The sequence below is a fragment of the Oncorhynchus masou genome, chromosome 27, assembly GCF_036934945.1.
Source record: "Oncorhynchus masou masou isolate Uvic2021 chromosome 27, UVic_Omas_1.1, whole genome shotgun sequence".
NCBI lineage: Eukaryota > Metazoa > Chordata > Actinopteri > Salmoniformes > Salmonidae > Oncorhynchus > Oncorhynchus masou.
In genome coordinates this window covers 54,710,991-54,728,795 of record NC_088238.1, presented here as the reverse complement: position 1 = coordinate 54,728,795, position 17,805 = coordinate 54,710,991, and the positions used below count along the sequence as shown (strand labels likewise).

Sequence of the window (17,805 nt, the reverse complement as noted above, 5' to 3'; positions counted from 1 at the left end):
ATTTATTCCTCGTGTTATTATTTTTCTACACTTCTATAAATTGTAATTTCTACTTTTATCTACGTCTACGGTGAGGAGTGTGGTGTATTGCAGTGAGTAAGAAGAGGAGAACACTAGACACTAAGACCAGACATCTCCATTATGTTGTGTTGTGTTTAAGTCTTTAAGAAGGAGAAAAGGATGGAGTTGACTAGAGAGAGCTGAGAGCTTTTCTGTACAAGGCTGCAATTTGGATTGAAAGTTGTTTTGCACGAAATGAGTCACCTTCACAATCAGGAGAGGAGAAAGGGCCTCTTCTAATGCCACTGAAGTAAGAGTGGCACTCTGGTCAAAGGGAATCAATCACGAACCACCCCCTGTGTCTGTCTGTCTGTGTCTGTGTCTGTCTCTGTCTCTGTCTCTGTCTCTGTGTGTGCATGCACATAAATGTGTGTGTACTTGTCCTGCAGACATGTGTTTGGGTGCGTATGTGTCAGTAAGACAAACATCTCCACAGCACAATGTGGCCAAGACTCGACCTCCATCATATTTACCAAGCGGAAAGCATCTAAACCATCCATGTTCCACAGTAGTTAGAAACAGACCCACATTGTATTACCGTTCCACTAACATCTCACAGGAGGTTGTCATAGATACTGAGAAAGATATGAGTCTGTGGTTTAACAACAGTCATATTTCCTAAGTTCATGTGTTTTGGCTGAAATGCTGATGTCCAACAACAGTAAATATGAATAGCATAGGCAGCGTGTCCTCCATTAGATGTTATGTGGTTGTTTGAGGGTTGCCTTATCTGATTAAGTCGAGCTAGGGCACTGACCCAAATGGTAAAGCTTATTGCTGGTCAAAGATTAGAGCTTGGGCCATAGGGGTTGTTTTTTCACTCTAGCTTAATTAGTACTGCGGCAACTGGCCTCGGCTCAAATAGGGAGCCATCCAGGTGACTGTGTGTGTGTGTGTTTCTCGTTGCCAGGCCAGCTGGTTCTTCTCTCTCTCTCTCTCTCTCTCTCTCTCTCTTTCTCTCTCTCTCTGTCTTTCTCTCTCTCTCTCGCTGTCTCTCTCTCTCTTTCTCTCTCTCTCTCTCGCTGTCTTTCTCTCGCTTTCTCTCTCTCTCTCTCTCTCTCTCTCTCTCGCTGTCTTTCTCTCGCTTTCTCTCTCTCTCTACGTGTATATATATATGCTGATGTCCAACAACTCGTCAGTCTATTCTCGTACAATACTGTGTACTACTCCCTTCACAGAACAGCACAAACTGGCCCTAACCAGAATAGAAAGAGGAGTGGGAGGCCCCGGTGCACAGCTAAACAAGAGGACAAGTACATTGGAGTGTCTAGTTTGAGAAACAGACGCCTCACAGTCCTCAACTGGCAGCTTCATTAAAGAGAGAGAGAGAGAGAGAGAGGCCATACATTGTCTCTATCTGTATGACAAGCCCATATGCTTCTCTCAATGTAAATGTCTGTACTAACTCAACTAAGCCATATAACTCTACCTACATGTACATATTACCTCGACACCGGTGCCCCCCGCACATTGGCTCTGTACCGGTACCCCCTGTATACAGCGCACTATTGTTATTTACTGCTGCTCTTTAATTATTTGTTATTTTTATCTCTTACTTTTCTTTTAAGGTATTTTCTTAACTGCATTGTTGGTTAAGGGCTTGTAAGTAAGCATTTCACTGTAACAGGCCCTACTTGTTGTATTCGGCGCATGTGACAAATACAATTTGATTTGATTTGATGTTCCTCTGTTTGTAAACTCCCTCTACAAGCTAAGTCCAGTAAATGACAAAGCATTTAACAAGCCTCCGGATCATTTGTCAAGTTAGAGCTATGACATCTTGTTAACTGAATTAACAGGGATGCTTCTGTTCCTTTATGTGACTTGTCCAGGGACGTTGTACACATTATCCACTGAGCCGTAAAAGTGGCGACGGGATATCTGATAGACTCTGACATTTGGTTCGCCGACGGGAAGTCAGCATGCTCTCCTGCCGTTAAAACTCTCATCACATTGTTGTTTTGGGTCAGACGCTGACTTGAATCCAACAGAGAGGTGTATCAGATGTGATATAACCAACCAGGCCAGACAAGGCGTCTGGGATTCGTTTAACCAACATGGACCTTTATAAACAACCTGGATTAGTAATTACACTAAACAATTACAGGCATGTCTCGTTAAAAGTCCCTTGTGTTGCTGCTATAAAATCCAGCCAAACACCACTGACATAGGTGGATGTATATACCCAAACAAGTGTTTTTGAAAGTAAACCCTATGGGACTTAATGTAAACTTTCCCTGACAGGCTAAAGCTTGACAGCGATATTCTGTATGTTTAACACGAGACCCATTCAGACTTAACTCAGATTGAGTTGTATGACACCCCGTGATAGAAAGTGAGGTAGATTGTTGACATTTTTGAGCACAACTTCCCCCACTCTCATGTAGTTGACTTACTAAGGATCAGAACATCCCGCCTCACCCTCTCGGCTCTTAAACATGGAAAAAGAATACTTTGCGAGATGGAGAGCGCAGGTTGAAAACAAGTCCCTATAAGGGGGTAACCGTGAGTCAGGGAATGCTGAAATAAACTCAGCTTCTGGCCAGGCCTGAAATATATAAACTTCCCTCTCTCCGTTGGGAGTGGGGAGAGAGAGGGTTGTACGGATGGTGGTGCCTCAGTAATTACCGGTTGGTCTCGGTGGTTCATAGGGTGGCAAAGGGCCGGAAAACTTTTCAGTACATTTCCAGAATTCTTTCGGAAATTTTCCATGGGAAGTTAAGCCCGGGAATTTGTGGAATTTTGTTTAAATTCATCAAAAAAGTTAGATTATAACAGTGAACCTTTTTTTTGTGGGATACACATAAGGCAATTCTAGGTCTTGTGGCATGTTTTGGTTAAACTATCCCCAATTCAATGGAATTGCAACCCTCTGCATGCACAGTGCATTCTTCCATCACATGTACAGATGATTCTCAAGCTAGTGCACACTAATGAGATGCTATTGAGCCCACACTACTACACTGTCTGAGCCAAGGACTACATGCTTTCTGGTAAGTTTGGATTACAATACTGGGTGGGGTGAATATATTTTATACGACATACATGATTTTTTGTTAACTAGTAAATAGTAGCCGACAGCAAAGTGTGTTTAAATAATTTCTAACTTAACCATTTCTGCTAGTTAGTTGTTGCTACCATATGGGTTTTAGCTTGCTTGAGCCTGCTAACTGAGAAGTGTTAATTCACCTGTTTCCATTAAGGTTCCATTTTAAAACATTTATCTTACAAAGAGATTGTTTAATCTATCTGCTTAACTATTTATATATACATGGAATTGTGTTTATTTTTTTTTACAATTGTTTTTCAAATTTTTACAGGAAAATGCCACGGGTATTATCTGATGGGCGGAGACATTTCACTGCAGCTCATGTAGAAGGAAAAGCTGTGTATATGTGCAAATACTGTGCCAAATCATATGTGAAGAATGCAACAAAGATACAGAATCATCTGGTCAAGTGCATAAAGTTCCCTCAGCGCTCACAACAAGCAACCTCTGACAAAAGTCACTCTGCTTCTATTCGAGGTGGAAATGATGAATCAGACACCTTATCGATAGCAACAGCTCATGGTCCTCCTGGAATCAGATGTTTTTTTTTGAAAAATACAGATGAATGTATTGCTCGAGCTGTGTATGCAACTAGTTCACCTCCGATGCCCCTCATGCAATGTGTATTGAAAGAGATTTCTGAATGTTCTTCGCCCAGCATACACCCCTCCAACCAGACATGCTTTATCTACACATTTTCTGGATGCAGAGTTCAACAGAATTCAAGTGAAGGTCAAGCAAATCATAGAGAAAGCAAACTGTATGCAATCATCTCTGATGGGTGGTTGAATGTTCGTGGCCAAGGAATTATTAACTACATCATCTCCACCCCTCAACCAGTATTCTACAAGAGCACAGACACATGGGACAACAGACACACTGGTCTCTACATTGCAGATGAGCTGAAGGTAGTCATCAATGGATCACAGAAGGTATTTGCACTGGTGACAGACAATGCTGCGAACATGAGGCTGCTTGGTCTAAAGTGGAGGAGTCCTACCCTCACATCACACCAATTGGCTGTGCTGCTCATGCATTGAATCTGCTCCTCAAGAACCTCATGTCACTGAAAACAATGGATACACTCTACAAGAGAGCCAAGGAAATGGTTAAGGCGCATGTGAAGGGCCATCAAGTTATAGTAGCAATCTACCACACCAAGCAAAGTGAGAAGAATAAAGAGCACCACATGGAAGCTGCCCAGCAACACCTGTTGGGGTGGTGTTGTCATCATGTTTGACATCCTCCTGGAGGGGAAGGAGTCTCTCCAAGAAATGGCCATATCACAGTCTGCCGATGTGGACAGCCCCATCAAGAGGATCCTCCTGGATTATTTATTTTGGGACAGAGTGGTAACCAGCCTGAAACTCCTGAAACCTATAGCAGTAGCCATTGCACGGACTGAGGGAGACAATGCCATCCTGTCTGATGTTCAGACTCTGCTTGCAGATGTAAGAGAAGAAATCCGTACTGCTCTGCCCACTTCACTGTTGCTCCAAGCAGAGGAAACTGCAGTTCTGAAATACATCATAAAGCGTGAAGACTTCTGCCTGAAGCCCATACACGCCGCAGTGTACATGTTGGACCCCAAGTATGCTAGCAAGAGCATCCTGTCTGGTGCAGAGCTCAAGGCCTATGGTGTCATCACTACCGTGTCTCGCCACCTTGGCCTGAATGAGGGCAAGGTTCTTGGCAGTCTGGCGAAATACACTTTCAAGCAAGGGTTTTGGGATGGAGATGTAATATGGCAGTCGTGCCAACATATCAGCCACCTCGTGGAAGGGACTTTGTGGATCTGAGGCTCTTTCCCCTGTTGCCTCCATCATCCTCCAAATCCCACAAACACAGCCGCCTCAGAGCGCAACTGGTCCTTGTTTGGGAACACACACACACCAAAGCACGCAACAGGCTGACCAATACAAGGGTTGAAAAATTGGTGGCCATCTGAGGTCCAGGGAGAAGACATGGAAGCCTGAGAGGAAGACAACCAAAGCTTTAGTTTCTAGACTATCATTTTACAGATGTATGTTGAAAACGTTTTTGGGAGATGCGATGGATCATTGAGGATCATTCAATATTCCCTTTCTTTTGTTGTTCAGTGAAATCATCCCATGTGAAGAGTTAACTCATTTACTTAAAGTTCAATTCGTAACTAAATCATTTTTTAAATTTATATTGGAAGGATTTAATAATTTGCAATTATGTCTACTTATGATAAGGTAAAAGGTTTATGTTTCTGTCTCCATATGAAATGGTAAATATATCTAATGCAAAAAACCTCTACATTTAAATGGTATTTGCCGACAAACCATGCAAATATATCTTTCATACACCGGCTTCGAGGGCATTATCACTTTTATGTAATGGGTTACCAACATATTCAAATAATGATTGACATATTTTCATTAAAAACTTGATTTTGATGAATTTATTCATACTATTTCAGCCTGCCACAAGATATAGTCCCGACCCAAATCTAGGGTTGCTACCCAAGCCGGCTGGTCGTTTGTTCTATCGTTTTGGTTGCCGGAAACGCAACCCAGTCATTCTGTCTTTTTGTTCTATATCTATGGACGCAACCCAGTCATTCCGACTTTTTGTTTTATATCTATGGACGCAACCCAGTCGTTCGTTCTAAATGTTCCATTGCCAAACTGGCTGGCCAACTATGGCTAATTTACAGTCACGTCAAAAAGTGCAGCAAGAATAACAGCAAAATAACTGCATTTGCATTTGTTTAAGCTGTTTTCTAGTGACTATTTGGATACATCTATAACAATGAGGTAATGTGGCGCGATTTCGCTTGGCATAGATAATGTGCTCACTCATCAGGACATTGTTGTTCAGAGGAGCTAGCCAACAACACAGCTAACACAATCACTTCAATCTGAAGCTGGAAAGACTGCAAACAAAACTAGCTGCACTTTTTTCAATTGATATGTCTTTGTATAAATCCATACAAATTATGCCAGCTGATTCATAATTTCGACTGGCTGAGAAACGCTGCCTGACTGTCTGTCTCGTCCCGACTCCCAACACGCTCATTACTATGGGACAGCTGGAGATCGAATTAGAATATTGAAACAATGTTGCAAATGTCGGAGAGACAGACAGCAAGGTTTATACAAATATCCGCTGTTGAAAACTAAATGTTAGTCTAAAAGAAATGTGAGATAATGTCTAGATGTTTTTTATAGTGAAGATCAAGTTTATAAATTGCCTGGCTGGGCTGATGAGACAGTGGATTGTGCAGTCAGATGGTACAGAGTAAATAGGCATTTTAACATCATAGATTTAGCCGGTGTTAATAACTTGTGGAATAGACACTGGCTCGAATGCTGTTTTAACCAATCAGCATTCAGGAATTTTTAACTTACATGAGGGCCCATGCAAACCTGACGAGCGCAGACACACACACAGACCAACAAGATCTCATAGTTTCCCAGTCAAATTTCAACGTATTATAAACAAATGTCTATTTTTGGCGCATTAATTCAGCATGGTTGCATGGTCAAAACAGGAACAATGCAGAGGTTAACTGTTTAGTCATTCATCCCGAGTGGTTAAAGTTAGGGCTATGGTTTGGGTTTAATAATTAAAAACGACATGCTGCTACCATCGGGTATCATCATTATGCTTAGTATTCTCGCGGCTTGCACAAACACACACACTTTTTTCTCTCTCTCTCTCTCTCTCTGTCTCTCTCTCTCTGTCTCTCTCTCTCTCTCTCTCTGTCTGTCTCTCTCTCTCCTCTCTCTCTCTCTGTCTCTCTCTCTCTGTCTCTCTCTACCTCTCTCTCTCTCTCTCTCTCGCTCTCTATCTCCCTCCCCCTCTCCCTCTCTCTCTCTCTCTCTCTCTCTCTCTCTCTCTCTCTCTCTCTCTCTCTCTCTCTCTCTCTCTCTCTCTCTCTCTGTCTCTCTCTCTCTCTCTGTCTCTCTCTCTCTCCTCTGTCTCTCTCTGTCTATCTCTCTCTTCTGTCTCTCTATCTCTCTCTCTCTCTTCTCTCTCTCCGTCTCTCTCTCTATCTCTCTCTCTCCTCTCTCCCCCCCCCCTTTGAGGTCTGTGCTATGCTGAGTTTGTGTGTACTGTCACTGGAGACTAACAGCATTAGCTAAGCCACATCACCCACTGGGTTGCTGGGCTGGCATGTCTCTCTCCCTTCGTAGTCAGTAATGGCTGCTGTTGTGGTGGTTGTATGTTCCAGAACTCCTTCTCCAGCGTGTTTCACATGGAATATGAGGACCTGGGAGAGGCCATGGACACCCCCAAAAGGTAAGGCGATAACCTCTAACTATTAAACATGGATAATTTGAAACTGGTTGTCTAATATAACAAATATGTCTGCTATGTATCTAGACATAGTTGGTGGATGGGATGAGATACTACCCCAATCCAATGTGAAGGGCTTTAAATTTGACAATCATTATTTACAATGATTATGATTTAAACTTGGTAGTATAAATGAACTGCGTATTCACAAGATTTGAGGGATTGTGTTTGTAGGCCTATGAAGATGGGGTGGGGGAGGGGGGAAGTGAAAGAGAGAGTCCTCCAACAAGGATCTTTGTGTAGGGCCAGGATTTTTTCCAGGTGAAAGGTAATGTGGTCAGGAAAAGCTCCTGACCCCAACTATGATGTTTAGTCAAGACCTCTCTGACTTTAACAGAGTTGACTCTAGTTTGAAGAGAAGTCCTACATCATCCCCCTTTGGCGAGAGCCACAACATCGGATCCGGAGCTCCGGCTCTGTCCCTATTAAAGGACCCTGACATAACTCTTCTATGAACCCCTTTTAAGACACATTTGACAGCTCCTCCATCACAATCTGTTTAGGAGTAATCTATCACATTGAAAGACAATTTTTCTTCCCTTGTGGAAGGCTTTCAGAGATGGCCTAACAAGCACAGGCCAAGGGCCAAGTGGAGAGCTACGGACTTGTTATGCTGCCTGACTGGCTATGTTGGGTGCCCACGTGGGCAGCTGAACTTCATGTCTTAATAAGTAATAGGGAGGTCTGTCAGGAGATGGAAAGTCAAGTGTTGACTATTAGAACAATCAGTGAGACTTCCTTCAACTTCATGCCTTTTTTTTCACAAGCTGTCCAAGATCAGGGTCTAATGACTTGGAACCCAACTGAGTTCAACGCAATTGAACTCAGTTTAGGTTAACAACGATTTGTCTTCTATTTATCTAAACCATTCTTGGTAGCAAGAATAAAATGGCTGTACTATGTAATAAGTTCTAATAAATAAATACTACATAAGTAGTAATAAATAAATACTAAATAAATACTAATAAATCAATACTAAATAAATACTAATAAATGAATATGAAATAAATACTAATAAATAAACACCAATAAATTAATATTAAATGAATACTAATAAATGAATATGAAATAAATACCAATAAATTACTATTAAATAAATACGAATATTAATATTAAATAAATACTAATAAATAAATACTAATACATAAATACTGAATAAATACTAATAAATTAATATTAAATAAATACTAATAAATTATTGTTGCTGACTAGATGGAATCAGAAATTGTCTGTCTTTTCTGCCTTGTAGTAGGCTGTTAATGGACATTGTGGCATTTCAACTAAAGATCACCTGAAGGTTATGCTTTCGTACGGATTGGGTTCAGACCACACAAGCTGCTGCTCATACAGTACATCACCAACTACCAACTCCCAAAAATCTTAAACTGGTGTGAGCTTATCAGATCTATTTAACTGGGGAGGAAAGACAGACAGAGAGGGGAGAATGAGACGGGGAACGAAATGGAGGAGGAGATGAGATGGAGAATGAAAAGGGGAACGAAATGGAGGAGGAGATGAGATGGAGAATGAGAAGGGGAACGAAATGGAGGAGGAGATGAGATGGAGAATGAGACGGGGAACGAAATGGAGGAGGAGATGAGATGGAGAATGAGAAGGGGAACGAAATGGAGGAGGAGATGAGATGGAGAATGAGAAGGGGAACGAAATGGAGGAGGAGATGAGATGGGGAATGAGAAGGGGAACGAAATGGAGGAGGAGATGAGATGGAGAATGAGACGGGGAACGAAATGGAGGAGGAGATGAGATGGAGAATGAGAAGGGGAACGAAATGGAGGAGGAGATGAGATGGAGAATGAGAAGGGGAACGAAATGGAGGAGGAGATGAGATGGAGAAGGGGAACGAAATGGAGGAGGAGATGAGATGGAGAATGAGAAGGGGAACGAAATGGAGGAGGATATGAGATGGAGAAGGGGAACGAGATGGAGGAGGAGATGAGATGGAGAATGAGAAGGGGAACGAAATGGAGGAGGACATGAGATGGAGAATGAGAGTGGTTGACTACTCATCCTCTCTAGGGGAAATAAACAAGCCTTACATAAACATTTGGAGGGGAGGTGAATCCCTGATCCTGGGGGGTGATTTGTTCTCATACGTCTCGGAGCCCACCAGGCGTCGGAGCATCTACTGTTCACCTCAGTCTTTATCTATCGCCACCTCACCCACTCTCATCTCACAGCCATTAGGATTGAATGTGGGCGGGAGCGTGGGTAGCGGGATGGGTGTGTGTGTGTGTGTGTGTGTGTGTGTGTGTGTGTGTGTGTGTGTGTGTGTGTGTGTGTGTGTGTGTGTGTGTGTGTGTGTGTGTGTGTGTGTGTCAGTCTGCCTACTTGTCTGAGAGAGTGTGTTCTTCTTTACTGACAGTAGAAAAATGGGAAGAGACAGAAGGAGAGAGGTTGCTCCCAGGCAAGAGTTAGAGACAAAGAAACTGAGACATCCAGGAGGACAGAAGTGAAATGAAACAGACGCGGTTTCTCCCCCCCCCAGCCCCCCCCCAGCCCATTGTGTCTCGTTCTTTTACATTCTGGCATGGCAGACCCAAACACGTTCTACTCTGTTTCCATCTTCTAATGGGCCAAATAGGTTGTTCTGTGTATACTGCAGGACGACTCCTTCCTGGGGAGCCAGTCATTTGCAGCCTTCTGCGGGGGCCCAGGGGATACAGCTAATAGCAGGATGTTAGCTTTGACCCCCCCCCCACACACACACCGTATTGACACAGTTTACTTGCTAGGTTCAGCATTGATGAGAACACACTGTGATAGTTCGCCCAAAGACTGAATGTCCAAGGAGTCTTTTTTAGATGAGGACAGAACAGAACAACTTCTCTGCTTTACTCTTTGTTCTGTTCCGGAATGTTCTCGTGGAGCTGGAATCCAGCCCCTGGTGTTAACCTGTGATCCTGTTCTCTCATCACACACACACACACACACACACACGCACGCACGCACGCACACACGCACGCACGCAAACAGGCACACACACACACTATCCTGTCCAGTACCATTCAAGCCAATTCCATCACATTCTCCAGCTGCTCAGTCTCTCTCATCAGTTTCTATTACCATCCAATCATATCTAGTCTAGATAAAGGAGAGCTCTGATGTGAGAGTTTTAATGATGACCAACACACACACTGTCACACTCACTCTCACACACACATCACAGAAAACAGTGTGCCAACCATATTGGAGCGGACTGTTTTTGACTCAAATCCACTGGAGACTTATTCTTATACCTCTTCACTCACTCACTCACTCACTCACTCACTCACTCACTCACTCATTCACTCACTCACTCACTCACTCACTCACTCATAGGGCACCAACAACCCAACAAACATGACCACATTGGCACGATGGGCCAATGCACCTTTGCTATTTAATAATAATACATTTTCTAAATAATTAATTTCTTACAATTTAATTCAATGCATAATTGCATGATTTTCAAGTGTTAAAGGTTTCTGGCACACTGTTTCAGATAGACAACCGAGTTGTTACTATCATACATATATTTTTACAAGAGAAACTGTTAAGTTTATATAACTATACTGAACAAACTATAAATGCAACATGTAAAGTGTTGGTTTCATGAGCTGAAATAAAAGATCCCAGAAATGTTCCATATGCACAAAAAGCTTATTTCTCTCAAATGTTGTGCACACATGTGTTTACATCCCTGTTAGTAAGCATTTCCCCTTTGCCAAGATAAGGACAATAAAAGGCCACTCTAAAATTTGCAGCTTTGTCACACAACACAATACCACAGATGTCTCAAGTTTTGAGGGAGTGTGCAATTTGCATGCAGAATTTCCAACAAAGCTGTTGCCAGAGAAAGGAATGTTCATTTATCTACCATAATTCGTTTTAGAGAATTTGTCAGTATGTCCATCCGGACTCACAGCCGCAGAACAGAATATCTGCACAAACTGTCAGAATCCGTCTCAGAGAAGCTCATCTGCTTACTCGTCATCCTCACTGCAGTTCGGCGTCGTGACCGACTTCAGTGGGGCAAAATGCTCACCTTCGATGGCCACTGGCACGCTGGAGAAGCTCTTCACAGATGAATCCCGGTTTCAACTGTACCTGGCAGATGGCAGACAACGAGTATGGTGTCGTGTGGGCGAGTGGTTTGCCGACGTCAACGTTTCCTGAGTGCACCACGGTGGCAGTGGGGTTATGGTGTGGGCAGGCACAGGCTACGGATGATGAACATAATTGTATTTTATCGATGGCAATTTGAATGCACAGAGATACCGTGATGAGATCCTGAGGCCCGTTGTCATGCCGTTCATCCGCCGCCATCACCTCATGTTTCAGCATGATAATGCACGGCCCCATGTCGCAAGGATCTGTACACAATTCCTGAAAGCTGAAACATGTCCCAGTTCTTCCATGGCCTGCATACACAACAGACGTCACCCATTCAGCATGTTTGGGATGCTCTGGATCAACGTGTACGACAGCGTGTTCCAGTTCGCGCCAATATCCTGTAGCTTCACACAGTCATTGAAGAGGAGTGGGACAACGTTCCACAGGCCACAATCAACATCCAGATCAACTCTATACGAAGGAGAAGTTTCACACTGAATGAGACAAATGGTGTTCACACCAGATACTGACTGGTTTTCTGATCCACGCCCCTGCCTTTTGTACGGTATCTGTGACCAACAGATGCATATCTGTATTCCCAGTCATGTGAAATCCATAGATTAGGGCCTAATGAATTTATTTAAATGTCCTTGTATGAACTGTAACTCAGTAAAATCTTTGAAATTGTTGCATGTTGGCTTGGGGTGGGCTGGCCTGTGCTGGGCTTGGTGTGTGGTAACTTGTGCTGGGCTTGGTGTGAGCTGGCCTGTTGTAGGCTGGCCCGTGTTGGGCTGTTGTAGGCTGACCATGTTGGGCTGGTGTGGGCTAGCCTGCATTGGCTTGGTGTGGGCTAACCTGTGTTGGGCTGTTGTAGGCTGGCCATGTTGGGCTGGTGTGGGCTTGGTGTGGGCTAGCCTGTGTTGGGCTTGGTGTGGGCTGGCTCGTGTTAGGCTGCTGTAGGCTGGCCCGTGTTGGGCTGTTGTAGGCTAGCCATTTTGGGCTGGTCTGGGCTTGATGTGGGCTAGTCTGTGTTGGGCTTGGTGTGGGCTGGCTCGTGTTAGGCTGTTGTAAGCTGGCCCATGTTGGGCTGTTGTAGGCTGGCCATGTTGGGCTGGTGTGGGCTAGCCTGTGTTGGGCTTGGTGTGGGCTGGCTCGTGTTAGGCTGTTGTAGGCTGGCCATGTTGGGCTGGTGTGGGCTTGGTGTGGGCTAGCCTGTGTTGGGCTTGGTGTGGGCTAGCCTGTGTTGGGCTTGGTGTGGGCTAGCCTGTGTTGGGCTTGGTGTGGGCTAGCCTGTGTTGGACTTGGTGTGGGCTAGCCTGTGTTGGGCTGGTGTGGGCTTGGTGTGGGCTAGCCTGTGTTGGGCTTGGTGTGGGCTAGCCTGTGTTGGGCTGGTGTGGGCTTGGTGGGGGCTAGCCTGTGTTGGGCTTGGTGTGGGCTAGCCTGTGTTGGGCTTGGTGTGGGCTAGCCTGTGTTGGGCTTGGTGTGGGCTAGCCTGTGGTGATTTTAGCATGTAAATCTTGGCGGGGAATACTCCAAAATATTTTTGATGCATGCCAGCAAACCCACTAAACAACACTGAACAATACATGAATTGCACTGTAACAGGCATTCTCAGGATTTATGGTGCTTTCAAGACAACTGGGAACTCTTTAAAAAATTAGGTTGAATCATGACGTCGGTGATCTTCATGTCGATGTTGTAGAAAGAGGCCCGAGTTCCCGACTTGGAATTCAGAGTTGGATGACCGTATTTTCCCAGTCTGAGCAATTTTTTTTTCAAGTTCCCAGTTGAACTCACTGAAGTCTGAGATTTCCCAGTTCCGAGTTTCCAGTTGTTTTGAATTTGGCAGAAATCATGCTGGATTGACAGCATGGCCAATGTATTCATCCTTTTATGACCAGTGGTATCCCTTTAAACTTGGAAAAGAGACCCTTAAACCCAGACTTGGACCACACACCCACTCCACTGAAGGATAGTGCTTGCTTTGCAACACCTGCAGTTAGCCACTGATTCCTTCCAAACCACTCATTGTTGAATTTGTGATTTCCAACTTGTGTAATGTAATGTCCAATGGCTGATGAGCACCAATATGCTTTATCTATAATTTATCTTCATGATTTGTTATATGACAAGGATTGAAATGGATTTGCCAGTAGATTGTCGACTTGATTCATGATGACTTCTAGCTTGCTCGCTAAGATTTTGAAAGTATGATGTTGACATGATCGGTCCAATCAAAGCTGTGGTAGATATAATATGATTTGATGTAATTTTATCTGTGGCCAATGACCTTGAGTCTCCTTGGATGGGCATTTCAAATTTTCGAGTTCTACCCGTAGATTTTGCAGTAACGTAGTGTCCCCATGAGTGACAGAACACTGAGCCAATCAGTGCAACTAGAGAACATTACCAACCCCTAAGCTCTGCCCTACCAAAGAAAGCACTGAGCTAGGCTGAAACACCTGCATTTTGGATCTGCCTTACTCAAGCAAAAAAGAGACCATGTTTGTGTCAACCTGGAGAGAAGCACAAGGACAGGTGAAACAGATCAGGGTGTGACACTAGATCACCTTTACTCCACACACAGAGACGCATACAAAGCTCTCCCTCGCCCTCCATTTGGCAAATCTGACTATAACTCTATCCTTTTGATTCCTGCTTACAAGCAAAAACTCAAACAGGAAGTACCAGTGACACACTCAATACGGAAGTGGTCGCATGGAGTGGATGCTAAGCTACCTGACTTTTTGGCTTGCACAGACTGGAATATGTTCCGAGATTTATCCAATGGCATTGAGGAGTTTACCACCTCAGTCACCAGCTTCATCAATTAGTGCATCGATGATGTCGTCCCCACAGTGACCATACGTACATATCCCAACCAGGAGCCATGGATTACAGGCAACATCTCCAAAAACCAAGAACTGCCGCGTTCAAGGAGCGGGACACTAATCCGGATGCTTATAAGAAATCCTGCCAGGCCCTCCGACGAACCATCAAACAGGCAAAGCCTCAATACAGCACTAAGATCGAATGCAACTACACCGGCTCTGACGCTCGTCGGATGTGGCAGGGCTTGCAAACTATGATGGATTTACAAAAGGAAACCCAGCCGCGAGCTGCCCAGTGATGCTAGCCCACCAGACGAGCTAAATGCCTTCTATTCTCACTTCGAGGCTAGAAAGGCTGAACCAACGAGAGCTAGAAAGGCTGAACCAACGAGAGCTAGAAAGGCTGAACCAACGAGAGCTAGAAAGGCTGAACCAACGAGAGCTGTTCCGGATGACTGTCAGATCACACTCTCCGTAGCCGATGGGAGTAAGACCTTTTAAAGAGGTCAACATTCACAAAGCCTCGAGGCCAGACGGGTTACCAGGGCGCGTACTCAGATAATGCAGTGACCAGCTGGGAAGTGTTATCACTGGATGGGCCCTCAGATCCTCAAAAGGTTCTACAGCTGCACCATTGAGAGCATCTTGACTGGCTGCATCACCGCTTGGTATGGCAACTGCTTGGCATATGACAATATGGCACTACAGAGGCTAGGGTGTATGACCCAGTACATCACTGGGGCCGAGCTCCCTGACATCCAGGACCTCTGTACCAGGCGGTGTCAGTGGAAGGCCCAAAAAATGGTCAGACTCCCAAGTCATAGACTGTTTTCTCTGTTAACGCACGGCAAGCGGTACCGGAGCGTCAAGTCTGGGACCAAAAGACTCCTGAACAGCTTCTACCTTACATTTACATTTACATTTAAGTCATTTAGCAGACGCTCTTATCCAGAGCGACTTACAAATTGGTGAATTCACCTTCTGACATCCAGTGGAACAGCCACTTTACAATAGTGCATCTAAGTCATTAAGGGGGGGTGGTGAGAAGGATTACTTATCCTATCCTAGGTATTCCTTGAAGAGGTGGGGTTTCAGGTGTCTCCGGAAGGTGGTGATTGACTCCGCTGTCCTGGCGTCGTGAGGGAGTTTGTTCCACCATTGGGGGGCCAGAGCAGCGAACAGTTTTGACTGGGCTGAGCGGGAACTGTACTTCCTCAATGGTAGGGAGGCGAGCAGGCCAGAGGTGGATGAACGCAGTGCCCTTGCTTGGGTGTAGGGCCTGATCAGAGCCTGGAGGTACTGCGGTGCCGTTCCCCTCACAGCTCCGTAGGCAAGCACCATGGTCTGCCAGTGGAGAGAGCGGAGGAGCGGGGTGACGTGAGAGAACTTGGGAAGGTTGAACACCAGACGGGCTGCGGCGTTCTGGATGAGTTGTAGGGGTTTAATGGCACAGGCAGGGAGCCCAGCCAACAGCGAGTTGCAGTAATCCAGACGGGAGATGACAAGTGCCTGGATTAGGACCTGCGCCGCTTCCTGTGTGAGGCAGGGTCGTACTCTGCGGATGTTGTAGAGCATGAACCTACAGGAACGGGCCACCGCCATGATGTTGGTTGAGAACGACAGGGTGTTGTCCAGGATCACGCCAAGGTTCTTAGCGCTCTGGGAGGAGGACACAATGGAGTTGTCAACCGTGATGGCGAGATCATGGAACGGGCAGTCCTTCCCGGGAGGAAGAGCAGCTCCGTCTTGCCGAGGTTCAGCTTGAGGTGGTGATCCGTCATCCACACTGATATGTCTGCCAGACATGCAGAGATGCGATTCGCCACCTGGTCATCAGAAGGGGGAAAGGAGAAGATTAATTGTGTGTCGTCATTATAGCAATGATAGGAGAGACCATGTGAGGTTATGACAGAGCCAAGTGACTTGGTGTATAGCGAGAATAGGAGAGGGCCTAGAACAGAGCCCTGGGGGACACCAGTGGTGAGAGCGCGTGGCGAGGAGACAGATTCTCGCCACGCCACCTGGTAGGAGCGACCTGTCAGGTAGGACGCAATCCAAGCGTGGGCCGCGCCGGAGATGCCCAACTCGGAGAGGGTGGAGAGGAGGATCTGATGGTTCACAGTATCGAAGGCAGCCGATAGGTCTAGAAGGATGAGAGCAGAGGAGAGAGAGTTAGCTTTAGCAGTGCGGAGCGCCTCCGTGATGCAGAGAAGAGCAGTCTCAGTTGAATGACTAGTCTTGAAACCTGACTGATTTGGATCGAGAAGGTCATTCTGAGAGAGATAGAGGGAGAGCTGGCCAAGGACGGCACGTTCAAGAGTTTTGGAGAGAAAAGAAAGAAGGGATACTGGTCTGTAGTTGTTGACATCGGAGGGATCGAGTGTAGGTTTCTTCAGAAGGGGTGCAACTCTCGCTCTCTTGAAGACGGAAGGGACGTAGCCAGCGGTCAGGGATGAGTTGATGAGCGAGGTGAGGTAAGGGAGAAGGTCCCCGGAAATGGTCTGGAGGAGAGAGGAGGGGATAGGGTCGAGCGGGCAGGTTGTTGGGCGGCGGCCGTCACAAGAAGCGAGATTTCATCTGGAGAGAGAGGGAGAAAGAGGTCAGAGCACAGGGTAGGGCAGTGTGAGCAGAACCAGCGGTGTCGTTTGACTTAGCAAACGAGGATCGGATGTCGTCGACCTTCTTTTCAAAATGGTTGACGAAGTCATCTGCAGAGAGGGAGGAGGGGGGGGGGAGGGGGAGGAGGATTCAGGAGGGAGGAGAAGGTGGCAAAGAGCTTCCTAGGGTTAGAGGCAGATGCTTGGAATTTAGAGTGGTAGAAAGTGGCTTTAGCAGCAGAGACAGAGGAGGAAAATGTAGAGAGGAGGGAGTGAAAGGATGCCAGGTCCGCAGGGAGGCGAGTTTTCCTCCATTTCCGCTCGGCTGCCCGGAGCTCTGTTCTGTGAGCTCGCAATGAGTCATCGAGCCACGGAGCGGGAGGGGAGGACCGAGCCGGCCTGGAGGATAGGGGACATAGAGAGTCAAAGGATGCAGAAAGGGAAGAGAGGAGGGTTGAGGAGGCAGAGTCAGGAGAAAGGTTGGAGAAGGTATGAGCAGAGGGAAGAGATGAAAGGATGGAAGAGGAAAGAGTAGCGGGGGAGAGAGAGCGAAGGTTGGGACGGCGCGATACCATCCGAGTAGGGGCAGTGTGGGAAGTGTTGGATGAGAGCGAGAGGGAAAAGGATACAAGGTAGTGGTCGGAGACTTGGAGGGGAGTTGCAGTGAGGTTAGTGGAAGAACAGCATCTAGTAAAGATGAGGTCGAGCGTATTGCCTGCCTTGTGAGTAGGGGGAAGGTGAGAGGGTGAGGTCAAAAGAGGAGAGGAGTGGAAAGAAGGAGGCAGAGAGGAATGAGTCAAAGGTAGACGTGGGGAGGTTAAAGTCG

The 17,805-nt window shown here is 45.8% G+C and overlaps 1 protein-coding gene across 4 annotated transcripts in view; it reads left to right on the top strand.

Moving 5' to 3' along the window:
* LOC135516427 (cGMP-specific 3',5'-cyclic phosphodiesterase-like) overlaps positions 1 to 17,805 on the top strand; it is a 111,737-nt gene that overhangs the window by 61,475 nt on the left and 32,457 nt on the right. For all 4 annotated transcript variants that reach the window (XM_064940741.1, XM_064940740.1, XM_064940739.1 and 1 more), the window contains exon 8: positions 7,314 to 7,381. In XM_064940741.1, coding sequence (XP_064796813.1) covers positions 7,314 to 7,381 — 68 coding nt within the window. The remainder of the gene's footprint in view (positions 1 to 7,313; positions 7,382 to 17,805) is intronic.